Source organism: Populus euphratica, unplaced genomic scaffold (genome assembly GCF_000495115.2).
Source record: "Populus euphratica unplaced genomic scaffold, PopEup_1.0 scaffold47.1, whole genome shotgun sequence".
Taxonomy (NCBI): Eukaryota; Viridiplantae; Streptophyta; class Magnoliopsida; order Malpighiales; family Salicaceae; genus Populus; species Populus euphratica.
In genome coordinates, this window is record NW_011499925.1 from 92,034 (window position 1) to 105,867 (window position 13,834).

General features: G+C 31.6%; 3 protein-coding genes across 8 annotated transcripts; 1 reads left to right on the forward strand and 2 right to left on the reverse strand.

Moving 5' to 3' along the window:
• Positions 1–1,269: 1,269 nt before the first annotated feature.
• LOC105135562 (neural Wiskott-Aldrich syndrome protein) lies at positions 1,270–2,727 on the reverse strand. 3 transcript variants are annotated; one of them, XM_011040479.1, is made up of 3 exons: positions 2,218–2,727; positions 2,035–2,110; positions 1,270–1,894 (listed from the first exon to the last, which is right to left on the reverse strand). In XM_011040479.1, exons 1-3 carry the CDS (start codon positions 2,332–2,334, stop codon positions 1,458–1,460), a joined length of 630 nt encoding a protein of 209 aa, XP_011038781.1. In that variant the 5' UTR covers positions 2,335–2,727; the 3' UTR covers positions 1,270–1,457. The 3 variants fall into 3 exon arrangements, with proteins under 3 accessions (XP_011038781.1, XP_011038780.1, XP_011038779.1); XM_011040478.1 differs by having other exon boundaries at positions 1,270–1,912; XM_011040477.1 differs by having other exon boundaries at positions 1,270–1,915.
• A 217-nt stretch (positions 2,728–2,944) lies between these two features.
• ATSPO11-1 (Spo11/DNA topoisomerase VI, subunit A protein) lies at positions 2,945–6,506 on the reverse strand. The gene is made up of 15 exons (XM_011040476.1): positions 6,410–6,506; positions 6,235–6,334; positions 5,862–5,935; positions 5,657–5,758; positions 5,367–5,440; positions 4,893–4,909; positions 4,714–4,783; positions 4,600–4,636; positions 4,241–4,288; positions 4,084–4,142; positions 3,978–4,009; positions 3,781–3,886; positions 3,501–3,621; positions 3,339–3,402; positions 2,945–3,206 (listed from the first exon to the last, which is right to left on the reverse strand). The coding sequence occupies exons 1-15, from the start codon at positions 6,453–6,455 to the stop codon at positions 3,059–3,061; spliced, it is 1,098 nt and encodes a 365-aa protein (XP_011038778.1). The 5' UTR covers positions 6,456–6,506; the 3' UTR covers positions 2,945–3,058.
• Positions 6,507–10,403: 3,897 nt separating this feature from the next.
• KCO1 (Outward rectifying potassium channel protein) lies at positions 10,404–13,603 on the forward strand. 4 transcript variants are annotated; one of them, XM_011040481.1, is made up of 4 exons: positions 10,404–10,520; positions 11,749–11,891; positions 11,982–12,929; positions 13,093–13,603. In XM_011040481.1, exons 3-4 carry the CDS (start codon positions 12,028–12,030, stop codon positions 13,250–13,252), a joined length of 1,062 nt encoding a protein of 353 aa, XP_011038783.1. In that variant the 5' UTR covers positions 10,404–10,520; positions 11,749–11,891; positions 11,982–12,027; the 3' UTR covers positions 13,253–13,603. The 4 variants fall into 4 exon arrangements, with proteins under 4 accessions (XP_011038783.1, XP_011038782.1, XP_011038786.1 ...); XM_011040480.1 differs by lacking the exon at positions 11,749–11,891; XM_011040484.1 differs by lacking the exon at positions 11,749–11,891 and having other exon boundaries at positions 11,991–12,929.
• Positions 13,604–13,834: the final 231 nt, after the last annotated feature.

Below are 13,834 nucleotides of genomic sequence, written 5' to 3' on the forward strand. Positions count from 1 at the left end.
TAAAGTTTAATTCTCAACCCAATCCAACCCAATGTTAAAGAGTGAATCTAGAAAAAAAAAAGACAAAAAAAACTTGAATCAATCCTTCAAACTCGTGCCTCAATTATAAGACCAAAATAACCTTATATAAAAGAAAATGAAAAAAAATTATGAAGCTCAATCTCTAACCAATAAAATATTAAATGATGAAATGTTAAAATAAAATTTTTTGAAGAAAGGACCTAAAAAACTGATGTCAACTCAGGGTAACCTTCTAAACCCGTGAACCCAAGTCATGTAGCCAGAATTACCTTATAGAAGATAAACTAAAAATGATCACAGAGCTCAATCCCTAATTAACCCAATAATGAGGGAGATTGAAATAAAAAATCCAATTAAAAAAGATCTAAAACAAAAAAATTAGTAATTAAAAAAAAAGAACTAAATTTGATATAAAAATAAAATAACAAGACCCCTTACTATTTTTCAAAGGATAAACATGAAAAATGAGGAGATAAGAAAGAAAAAAAAAAGAGGTTATCACTCACTGCACCACCTGATCGGTCTCGTTAAGATGTTTCCAATGCTATTAAAAAAGACGACACTACTATATAGAAGAAAGTTGTACAAACTGCTAAAGCATAATGATTTTCTTCGTATATTGGCATGTGCAATGCATGCGTTGGACTCTTTATCAATACTCATAGACCTGAGTCCAATTCAATTTTAAATTTTGCTTTTAAACCTTAATAAAATTAAATTTTATTTTGCAAAATCGAGCTTAAATTGCATATCAAAATTTTTCCTCGCCATAGCAAAATCCTTATTTCTAGACAACCAAAAACACTATTAAGTTTAATTTCAAATAAAATTAATTTTAAATGATCAAATTAAAAAAAAAAATCAAGTGACCATAAAAAATAGAGTTGATCGTACTCTTTGACCCTGTAATTCAATCATTGATTCTTAAAAAAAAAAAGTTGAATATTTATTTATTTTTTAAATTTAGTTATTATAGTTTCAATTGTTTCCAATAAAAAAAAGCATTTAAGCTTCGCAAACTAAGCATTGATTGAGTGAGGAAAGTTAGACAATCAAACCACTAAACTTAATCTCAAATAAAGACAACTTCAAATAAACAAATTGAAGGAAAAAAAAAACACTCTAATTGTAGTAAGGGATGTGGATTTCCCCCCGCACCTTTTAGGGTTTTTTTTTTTTAGTATTATTATTATTAATGTTATCGTATTAGATTATGAGAATATATAGCCATAAACGGTCTAATAAGAATTCAAAAATCACATCGCTCTATAAGAAAAACCATAAAAATATATTTAGTATCAACTTAATAGATTCAGTAATATTCCCTCTTAACCACAAAGATTAAGGAATAAATAACTATCATTATTACCCATAAAAAAATTTGAATTGCTAAATGAGGAAAACCCAAGGACAAAATTTAGGCCTACTCTGCCTTTTCACATTATGGTGCAACATTTAGGGTCAGGTGGAAGGGGTGCTGGCGGTGCTGATGGAGCTTTACTGACTGGTGATGGCTGCTGCTGAAGTTGATGCTGTAATAGAGGAGGAGGTGGTGGATGCTGCTGTGGTGGTGGAGGCCATGGAGGCGGTGGCTTTGTCCCTAGCAGAGGCGGTGGCATTGGCATTAGATACGGATTTCTCCCATACAATTGTTGTTCTGGCCCTCTGAAGAAAGGATATGGAATTGGAGGGTACGGAACCTCATATGGATTATAGGGATTGTCTCCATAAAATGAATAAGGTATTTGTTCCATGACCTCACCATCAAACCTAAGAGATGAGACCTCTCCATGTTTCCCAAATTTATCAAAGACATTCAAAATAGTAGAGGGATTTACTTTTCCATTGACCTTCAATGTCCCTTGTTCTGCATCTAGAACCACAGAATATACTCCTACCAATAAAAGAAGAAATAAAAAATCTATAGTAAAACAAGGTCAATGTTACTTAGAGATATATTTTCATGTGATCATAATAAGTTATGACAAAACATCAATCGAAATAGATTAGTACCTTTTAGATTCTGTAACACTTCCATCATTTTCCTTTTACACCCATCACAATGGACATTCACTCTCATCATACAACTCTGCAAAATACATACTTCAAGAAAATGGTATGGACAAGGAATACTGCTTCAAGTAAAATCAATAAGAGCTACAAGAAATTAAATCAAACTGAGGATTGGAGTCTAACCATCTGTGCATTGGAGTCCATTTGAAGGTACTTGGAACAGTGCTGTGTATTTTTTTTTCCAGAAGACTTGGAACAAAGTTTCATGAGGGAGAAGGAGAGATTTAATACCAGAAACATCAGAGAATGTTGGGCTGTCAATAGTTGTCATGAAGGTTTGATTTGCAATTGTAACCAAGAACATCACGAAATTTTTAACCCAATAAGGTAAACATTGAAAAAGAGTCTATATTCATTTCTCAAGTAATCGACTTGTGATCTTGTTTCCATACTTCTTTGTCAAATTTCAAACTCATTCCTCGAACCTCTTCCATCTTTCTTATAGTTATGGTGGAAAATAAAAAAAGATATCGCCTTATCCTAATAAAAGGTCATTACTTCACTAGTGTGATTTATTTAGAAAAAAATCAAATTTATTCCGTGAAAAGGCAATGATATTATTTTAACGTCTAGAGATGTTTACTATGTATTGTTGAAATACTGCAATAGTTCTGTTTAATTAATTTAAGTTTCCTATATTATATCCGTTATCCTGATAGCAATTAATCTATCTTTATTTTACTTCCTGTTTTGGTCCACAATTAGAGATATTCAGAGGTTGGTTAATGGTTAACTGTATTGATTTTGTCTGCATCAATACAAGCGCTAGTCTTTCAATTTGGAGAACAATCTGCTAACCATTAACCAGGTTGCATGAACAATTGTGCAGAGAGAAAAATTACACTCTGTGTATATGAACTTAATCCTTTTCAATTAAGTATTTTAATTTCATTTCATTTTCAATCGAGGATTTCAACTCTCAACTATCAAAAAAAAAAAAAAAAACCTTTTCCAATCAAGTAGCTCAACTCTTGAAGTTGTTTCCAGGGAGCACTTCAACTTTCGGAATCTTTGATGGTATGTACTGCTCTGACAAGAAGGAAAGGGTGTGCACAGAAAAAGCTTCGATCTCGAATTTTACTCCCTTCTGCAACATGAGCTCTAGCTCCAACCTATCAAGGAATATTATACCGCCCATTATTTATACATGGTGCACCACAGCCATAATAAGCATGGGCATGCGAGGCACGCGTGCACACACACCAATAATATTAGAATATTATCTAGTGTCACAAAAATCCTACCTCCATTCCGGCACTTCCTTTTGAAGGTAGCATCTGAGTAACATAGTCTCGGTTCTTCTCTTGTCTAACAGGCCAAAAAAAAAAAAACACAAACTAGGAAATGGTACTTGAAAAAGTAAAGGAGCAAGCAGATTTAAAAGATTGAAAACTAAATTTTCACACCCTCTGCTGTCAATGGGAGCAAACACTGTTGCGGAAGATTATATTTCTCAAAATCAGAAGGAAAAGCTCCAAGCCATTGTACCTCCGGGACACGCAAAATTTTTGCATCGTATGCCATTTGCTTCCAACATTGAAGTGCAAGGTAGAAAGAAAGAAAAAGGAAACAAGGCACAGGGTTAGATGAGATTTGGGAATCTACATTTATATAGATATCTTACTCTCAAACAGAATTGAATAGATAAATATCAAAATAATATGTTATCCAATCAAGAAGCCTAACCATGGAACCAAATCGATAGGTAGTCAGGATGTCAAAGCCATATGGATCACAATCTACTAAACAGTAGACAGGCAGACACAGCTTCTCAACAAGTAGCCGCAGGAACCTGATAGTGCTTAAGAGTTCATAGAACAAAGATCAAAAAGCTCAAAGTCATGAGAATGGCATATGCAACATACTGTGCAGAGGTTTTCTACCTTCTGGTGGGAATATCTGGATACCCTCTTCCCTGCAAAGCACAGAAAGAGAAATAAACACAAAAAACAATGGAAAGAAGAGATAATCAACAAAGTTTGCACTTACAGTGATCACAATACAACGGTTTGCGTTACAGAACTTATCATTTGCTAAACGCTGGAATACTGGATGTCAGATATTCAAATTCAGCCAACTAAGAGATCTGAATCATGGAACTCTTGGTTTCTCTTTAAACAGGAACATTGAAGATGAGACGATTTACCTGATTCCTTCTCCACAATGAGTATGTATTTGGCAACACTGACAATATCTATAAGCAAGAATTAGTGGCAATCAGTACTCAAGAATTTCTTTCATAGAATGTTTCATTAATCAAGCATAAAGCCCGTTAGATAAATACTTGAAAGTACAACTTGAACAACAATTGCAAATGCCATTCATGAACTTGAAATAAAAAAAAAAATGTTGAAAATTTGTGTAAAACAACCCAAATGTATGAGATATTCTTTTTCCTTTTCAATCAAATGGTAATGTGCATTTTGGATCGGTTAAGTAGTCTAGTATCATACAGCCCATTGCTGTCACTTAACAGTTACTTTCTTGATATTTTAGCTGAGATACCTTTGACTTCTTCAACGTGCACAGGGATGGTATAGGCCTGCAAATGAGTCAGATGCACAATTATATTCCAGAATGTGAGAAGTTGACTCAGTCTACGATCTCTTTCATTCTTACAGTGGTAGGGCAACTTATGCAATCAAATTTCCTCCCAGCTTCCAAGAACTGTAACCATCCCATTACCAACCTATATAACAAGCATAGATGGATCCATAAATAATAGGATATCTTATACACAATGAAACATAATTCTCATTGCTTCTTTCAAGATTTAAGTGTGACCCAGAAGTACCCACCCGTTTCCAACAGAGACCTGCCAAAGGATTTGAAAGTAAGTGTATTTCTCAAGATGTCAAAAACAGTAGTTTTCCTTCAAATGAGAGAGCAGCTTAAGGAATCAATCTCAAAAACTGGAGAGGACTGTCATCAAACATATTGACTACTTATTTTACCTTCCACCTCTCAACTGATTATAAAGGCCAGACTTCACTAACAATCAATCAGGAAAAAAAAAAAAAAAGTACTGTTGCACTTTACTAGCAGTTATAAAGGATCATGACAACTTGGAGTTGGTTACGAAAACAGAAAAAGAGTAGCCTCTTGCTGCTAATGATAGAGTCCATTCTTAAATTTAATATCAAAAGAACTGTCATGTTTAAGATATTAACTAGCATCCTTTCCCAAACCATGTGAACGTTTTCCTTTAAACTCTCATATGCAGTATCCTTTAAACAAAAATAATTTCAAGGTGAAACCAATGTAGCATCTACCACATTTAGGTTGTGACGACTGCATTGCAGAAGGATGCATATGTCATTAATTGCGCGGTCCACAACAGACTGTTCTGCATGACAAAAAAAATGTAGAAAAAAATTACAATCACTTCATACAGTTATAGCACGTTATTGAGTGCAATTTTCACAAGTAAAATAAATTGTACTGAAAATTGGGTTTTGCAGGCACCTCATTATCAGCAGTTGAATTGCACATGATAATATAATATAACATCTAACAAGAACCATGTCTCTATCTTCTAAAGCAAGAAATGTATTAAATTCACCGGAAAACACAGATGGGTGCATGTAATATATATCTCTCTTAGACCCATGTCGGTTCTCTTGCAGAAGTTTCTGAACAATCACCAGCACTCTCAGCAAGACATCTGAAATTCAACAAGGAGACCAAAAATGAACTAATGCTTGCATCTCCAACTCGATTACATAAGTTCCTCCAGACAATTCAATTCAATAACGTACACAACTCACCTATTCTATATGCATGACATTGTCTCGTAAGTGTGAGAACTTGTTGCCCCTTTGGCAAATCAGAGCTGCACAAGCTGCATAAACCGATAGATAGGTAACAGACCCTCGCACTTCATTACACATGAGATAACTAGAAACCCATAAAGGGTATTCAAATCATAAGATAGTAGACATTTAAACACACCTTATCTTCTACTAGTAACAATCGATTGTCGTTTTTTCAAAAAAAAATCAAAATTCTAAAATTCTCGGAGTAACTTGTTCGCAATTTTTGTTTATGAGAACGCAAACAGAACCCATATATTGCATTAGTAATTTCATGCTAAAATTGCAATTAATTAAGCAACTTGTAAAAATATTGATGAAAACAAACCAGTTAGAATTGGGATCGGTGCAGTAGTTTCTAAATTTGTGGATGCAAACGCTAGGAGATTTTCCCTCGCTTATTTCTTTCACTAATGATGCAGTCAAATCTGCATTTATCACCAAAATTAGTTGAATTATAGTTAATTATAGAAATGTAAATTGTATTTCGTAATTTTGGTGACCTTTGATTTTTGAGAGTAAAGCTCTTGAGCTTGCATTTCTCTCCATTATTTTTTATTTTTCTCTTGCCTGTCTAGAACTGAGAAACTGTTAGTTTGTTTCTTTCCTTAGTTATTATTAAAAGAATTGTATTTGCCTTGTGTCAAACCGAGGGATGTTTTTGTCCAGTGTATTTAACCAGATTCCAGATTAACCAGTGTAGTTTAGTACTTTTCATAAATAAAATATTATTTAATATAAGAAAGGCGAATCCACGTGGAAATGATACACGCGTGTGGGCTCTCTTATGGTTTTCAAACGACACGTGTAGTAATTAAACTTCAGCGATAGTGTTTTAATCCTCACGGCGTCTCTTTTATTACTGGGCAAATAAATGTATTCGCGCTGGTGAGTTTTTTTTTTTTCTTCTTTTATTTTTTTTTTCTTGTTTCAAAGCATAGTTATCAAACGGTTAATCCGTCCAAAAAACTGGGTGTCAGGTTTCATGGGTTACCGAATCAACTTGAAAAGGTTAAAAAAATTAAAAATTTAATATTTTATATAAAAAATTAAAAAAATCAATGTAAATATATATTATAAATAATAAAATTTTAAAAAATATATTTTATTTTAAAAAAATATAATTTTTTTTATGTATATGGAACATATTTATGCAGGGCTTCAAATCACATATCCCCCAGCAATCATTACTCGATCACTTCCTCTCCTCGCCTTCATTTCCCTACTTTGCCTTTCCCCCGTCTGTAGTAGCTTGCGGAGCTTGTTATTTAAGTTTTATATGTTTCGTTATCAAGTTTGACTCAAATCTGTTAATTTTTATGAGATTTAAATATTAGGTTGATTAGTATTTATGGATCAAGTTTTAATTTTGTAAATAACAGTTTATGCATTATAAATATTGGTTTAGTCCGAGTTTATCTGGATTATGAGTTGATCTATTAAGTCGACTAGGTCTTATTAGTTTTTTGTATTTACCGGTCTTTTTTCTAACTCAAACCAATCCAGTTATTATATCGATTCGTCAAACTGATCTAAATTTAATAAGAATACTTCCAAGCCAATTTCTTATATTTTTAAATAGCCTGTGATTAATTACTCTTGTAGATTTAGTATTTTTTTTTTTGTTAGTTATCTATATAATTTAATTTTTTAATTTAATTTTTTTTACTTTTTAAATTTAGTTTCTTTATTTTTGATTTTTTTTATTTTTCTGAATTAAATTATTTTTTTAATTGTATTTCTTAATATTTTAATTATTCTTTTAAATAAATAATTTTTTCAATTACATTTCTTAATATTTTATATCATTTTTAATTAATTTTTTTCAATTACATTTTTTCATATTTTATTTCATTTTATTTAATATCATATTTGTTTTTTATTCTCTTAATTGCTATTTGCTTTGATTTTAATCCTGTTTTTATTGCAACTTTCTCTTTCAATTTCATCTCTTAATATCTTATTCATTGAAATTTTGTTGATTTTTTGAATTACATGCTTGAAAGATCGAGTCGAGTTGGCATAGATTTTATTTTAGTTGCTTTTTATAATTGATTTTTTGTTGATATTATTTTTTTATAGAATTATCACAATTTTATATGTCAAGTTACAAGTTTCACATGTTAATTTAAATTTACTTAAAATAATATTATTTTTTTAATTTATTTGTTGATGTTGTTGCCTAATTTTATTTGTCATATTATCAAACTAATCAAGGTTCAACTTGAATATCAGATATTTCTTAATTGATTTTTTTTCAAGTTGAACAAAAATCTTGGCATGACCCCTAATGTCACACGGGCCACCAACCTATTTTATATACTAAAAGAAATGCTATTTCAATGAAAAAATGATATAATTGAATAATGTTTTTTATTTTATTACTATAGTGATTATACACTATAATTTTTTGAGTAGCTGAACTTAAAATATTATGGAGTATAATAATATAATGATTTTTTGTTCTTTTTTAAAAAAACCTTCGAAATAGTTACTAGAGCTAATATCATTTTTTTTTAAAAGATTATTGGTTATTATCATATTAATTGGGACAATTCAGTCTTTTCATGTTTTTAAATTATAGTAAAATAACCAAATTAATCTTACAAATTTTTATTTAATTAGTAGCTAGGGCTTTTTTTTTTAATTTTCACTTTTTAAAGCAGGGTCAAATAACTAAATTACTTTTAAAAAGAAAATTATTGGAACTGACATATAAAGGTTTTTCATGTTTTCATCCTCATTTTTTAGTTCTAATTAAATTAGGTGAAAGACAATTTGATATTTTAATAAATATAAAATATCATTTAAAAGTTAGCATGTGAATCGTACACTTGAATGAGTTAGAAATCCCGTGCTCTTTAAGCAACATGTGAGGATCTCTTAGAATCCAAACACAACATTTAAAGATGATATTTGTAATATTTTAATATCCTCTTCCTAATGGTCATGTATAAGAAGAGATAATAGTTGGGCTTTAGTAGATTTTTTTTCTTTCTTTTTCCTCGCTTTCTGTTTCAAGCCCGCTCTTCTAACAATTAAAAGTGCATTTTTGTTTGAATTTGTGTCAATTTTTATTTTTTTTATTGCTATTTGATGTATTTTTAATGTGTTTCTAAATTGATTTTATTTTTCAATCACATCCCTCAACATTTGCTTTCATTTAATTTTTGTATTCAATTTGGTCCTTATTTTTTTTATTGTTATTTTTTAATCATTTTCTTGATTTATTTTATTTTTCAATCTTATCCTTTGTTATTTAATTTTATTTAATTTTTATATCAGATTTAGTCTTTATTCTTTTAATTTCTATTTAAAATTTTTTATCATTTTTTTATTTATTATATTTTTTAATTTTATCCCTCATTATTTTATTTCATTTAATTTTTATACTAGATTTAGTCTTTATTGTTTTGATTGCTATTTGCTTTATGTTTTTAATTTGGATGATTAGGAATCTTATTTCATGATTTTTTTTCATATTTATCTTCTATGGAGTAATTATGATCTTATGATCTAAGTTACAAATTTTAAAAATTAGATTGATTTGACTTTGATTTTTTAAGTCCCTTTTTAAATTGATTTTTTTCAGTTTTGTCCTTCGATAATAGGTTATTGGGCATTGAACTTCGTGAATCTTTCCACTTTCCTTTCTATTGGATTATCCCAATTTCATATCGGGGATGGTAGTTTAATCAAGTTAACTCGATTTTTTATGTTAGTTTAATTAATTTTTTTAATTTAATATTTTAACATTTAGTTTGTTTGAGAGTTGACGTCTATTTTTTTTGTTCAATTTATTTTGTATGGGGATATCTCAACCTCATGACTGGGTCATGAATATGGCATGTTGACTAAAATTAAATCTTTTTATTCTTTTTTAAAATTAATATTTCTCTAGTTTATCCTTTAATGTTTAATTTGTTGGTAATTGAGTTTTATATATTTTTTTTTATAAATTTATTTTATTCTTGTTTAATATTTGTTTTGTTATCAAATAAAATTATTAAGATTTTTTTAAAATATCGAGAGGATATTTTTTTAATAATTTTGCCAAGACTTTATTTTTTTTATTAGTCATTATTGTTTTTTTTATCATATGTTTTTCATAATTATATTATTCTTTTTTTATAATTATATTATTCAATTAATTGAGTTTATTTAACCGATTGAAATCAATGCTCTACTAAATTTCTTTTACTTATTTAAAAACACTATCATTTCTCAAATATTGTTTATATTAAGAAAGTATTCCAATATATAATGGAGCGCGGCCACTTTCCTAGAAGAGAAAGAAAGGAATTGAGAGGATTTTTAAGTGTTTTGTTTTTAATTATTAATTTTTCAATGAAATCCAAATAGAAGGGACATTAAAACTCATAATGTCTCGGGGACAACATTAGGGATTTATTATTATTATTATTTATTTTTTTAGGGGAATTGGTTTTTTTTTAATCAAGTTCAGGGGTATTTTAATAACTCAGCTGTAAAGTTTGACATTTGACAGTACTTTCTAATCTGCAGGACAGACAAGATCGCAACTCAAGTAAAGTGAGTTCCAGCATGCTCCAAAGATCTTCGCGAATCGAAATTGAAATGCAAGTCTCTCCTTAGGTAATTTATCTCTGTCTCCCTGGAACTTTCAGATCTCTTCTGGGAATTAAGCTTTGTATTTGTTTGAGAAAATTCTAACTTCAACATCTTTTTTAATGAGAACTCGTTATTTGTATTGTCAACGAAAATATAGCTCTCTTTGGATCCCTTTTGCTTTGTATTTATGATTTTTCCTTCGTAGCTCCCGTTTGGCTCGCCAACTCTTTTGACTTTCCTTTCTTTATTCGTAATTGTGTTAGTTTACCATGTGAAGTATGTGAAAGTGAATTCTTATGCATCCCAATTGAATAGTGAATTCTAGGGCTTGTCATTGAAAAAATCCAAGTTCTAACTAGATTTCCTTCGTTTTTTGGATTGGTAGAAGAAACTTGCTAGTCACATGTCCCCTGTGCATTCTTTCAATTGTTAAGCTCTGGCCAAAAACAGATGAGAAGGACAGTTCCATTACACTTGTAGGGAAGGAGCTAAGTACAAGACTAACAATGAATTGTGTAGTAGCATAGATCTTAGAGGGTATAGCGAGGAGTTTTCTAGGGAATTTCCTAACTGAAGTACAATTTACATTTGATGCAAATCAATCTGAATCCATGAGTCAAACAAGAAGTTCAATTTTGGTGAAGAGGGTTGTAGTTGGAATTGGTAGTGAGACTCCTGAACTTATCTCCTAAGTTTTATGATAATCCTTTTCTGTTTGCTAAATGCTTCACTATATTTAAATCGTTTAGAATATAACAAAAATGGACTCCTTTAGGTGTCTAAATCATTATAATCATGATGTCCAGACTTTTTGTCTTTGCTCTTTACTTGTTGCAATAATTTGTGTTGCTATATATAGTCGTACAATTTTATGCTGCTGGAGCTGCATTTTCTTGATATTGTCTTTAGTTAGCTCACGAGCTTTTCCTTGCTTAGCCCGCCACTTAAGGAAATTATGTTGTAGAGTTTCAATTACTATTGTTTCTGCTTGTAATACGTGGCAGAACAGTCAACAACGATGTGTGTGTGTGTGTTTGTGATTAGTAGTTATGAGGAAATACATACCTGAGAACTCAGTGATTTGGGTGGAGAAATATTACTTTGCATTAAATAGACAGGAAGAATGTTAGTTATTTGTGCAATTTTTGTTTATGCTTTGATGTTTTGAATGTGCTATTTTTGGTCTGAGCTTGCTCCCCGCTCTCATCCTAAATGTATCTATTTTTCTGTCTCAATGAGATGCTATTTGTAGATATCAACTTCATTTATGTAGCAATGAAAGACCTGGAATCTGACTGATGTACTTACTGGCAATTATCTTACAATTAAATGTTAATCCCTTTTTTTGCCAAGAGAGTGCTGAAGTAATCTATAACTCTTCCCAACCAAGTAATGGTAACTATGTTTTACTGTCAAAACTTTATATCTTAGTGAATTATTTGTTGTTGTATTTGTTCTGTATACAATATCTTTAACAATTTGCAGGTTTTCTAGGAGCTCAATACGCATCTGCTTTTGCTAATTTACGTAAATGGCTTGCAATGGTGCAAAAAAGCCCTTGCTGTCAGGATTGGTGGATTCCACCTCTCAAAGAATTGATGAATGTACTCCCCACAGAAGAAGGTTTCGCCGTGTTAAAAGTGCTCCTGTAACAGAGCTTGTTCCTTCAGATATTAGTGGCAACGGACCAATTCCACATTATGAATCCTTTTTTGGGGGGCGTCACCAGAGCCTGAAGCAAGTAGCTGTATTCTTGGCTGTCTACTTGGGTCTTGGCACTCTATGTTTTTATGTTGTCAGGGATGATATCAAAGGGAAGAAATCAAATCCGATTCTCGATTCTATATATTTTTGTATCGTAACGATGACCACTGTAGGATATGGAGACCTGGTGCCCGATAGTGCTCCTGTGAAATTACTTGCCTGTGTTTTTGTCTTCACAGGGATGCTTCTTATTGGATTGATACTCAGCAAAGCAGCAGACTATTTGGTGGAGAAGCAGGAAATATTACTGATTAAAGCTCTCCGCATGCACCAAAAACTTGATCCAGCTGCATTTCATAAGGAAATTGAAACCAACAAGGTCAAATACAAATGCTATTTGGCCATAATTATTCTTTCAGTGCTTATGCTGGTTGGAACCATTTTCCTATACATGGTTGAGGACTTGGACATCATTGATGCTTTCTACTGTGTCTGCTCCACCGTTACAACTCTAGGTTATGGAGACAAGAGCTTCTCAACTGTATATGGCCGTATGTTTGCTGTATGTTGGATACTGACGGGTACTGTTGCTTTAGGCCAGTTATTTCTTTACATTGCTGAGCTATTCACTGAAAGCAGACAGAGGGCATTGGTGAACTGGGTTCTTACCAGAAGGATGACCAATTTAGATTTGGAGGCAGCAGACATAGACGATGATGGTGTTGTTGGGTAAGTTACTCCTCCTATAATATTCCTTTTGGATTTCGTTGTAACTTGTTTCCCTACTGTTTAGTTCTTTCTTTTCTGGTATAATTCGTGGATGCAGTTTATTGTATCAATTGGCAAGTCTGTTAGCTATTTACGTTGCTGACTCTCTCCTTCCTTTACCCAGGGCTGCGGAGTTCGTTGTATATAAGCTTAAAGAGATGGGAAAGATCAGCGAAGAAGATATTGCACTAGTAATGAAGGAGTTTGAGGATCTTGATGTTGATCAATCTGGAACCTTGTCAGCTTCTGATATCATGGCACAGGCAGCTCTAACACACAAGTGACTGAACCATCAGCAAGAGAATGTTTCTTGTATCAAGTTTACCTCAATATGTTCATGGATTTTCTACTTTCATCTTCAAAAAAGGTCATTGCGTGCGAATTCACTGTAAGTTTCACTAAGCATGAGATAAACTTAATTAATTCACGGAAAACTTTATGACATTTTGTCATAAGCAATCTTAGAATTTCTCCTGGGTGGCAGAGGGAGAAATATGATAAATATCAACTCAATCAGATGAGGGGGAGTGAGGAAAAACTGTGGATTCAAATTTTGACCGAATTTTTAGCACAGCTTCTATTGAAATTTTAATATTTACGAGTTGTTAATGAAAGAAGCAAGATTTATAGGGTCCTTTACGGATATTATGAATTGACCGCCGAAGTGTTCTAAGAATCACATTTTTAAGGTCAAGAGTTAAAATTATCTAACTATTGTGACAAATAACACTTTAACACCTTTTCTATTTTCATCACTGTCCATTATTACAACCACTATCTTGCTATAACCAACTCGTTTATCCATGGTCACTGCTACTACCATCACCACCTTACTATAACCAACCCATCATTTTATTGTCAATGCT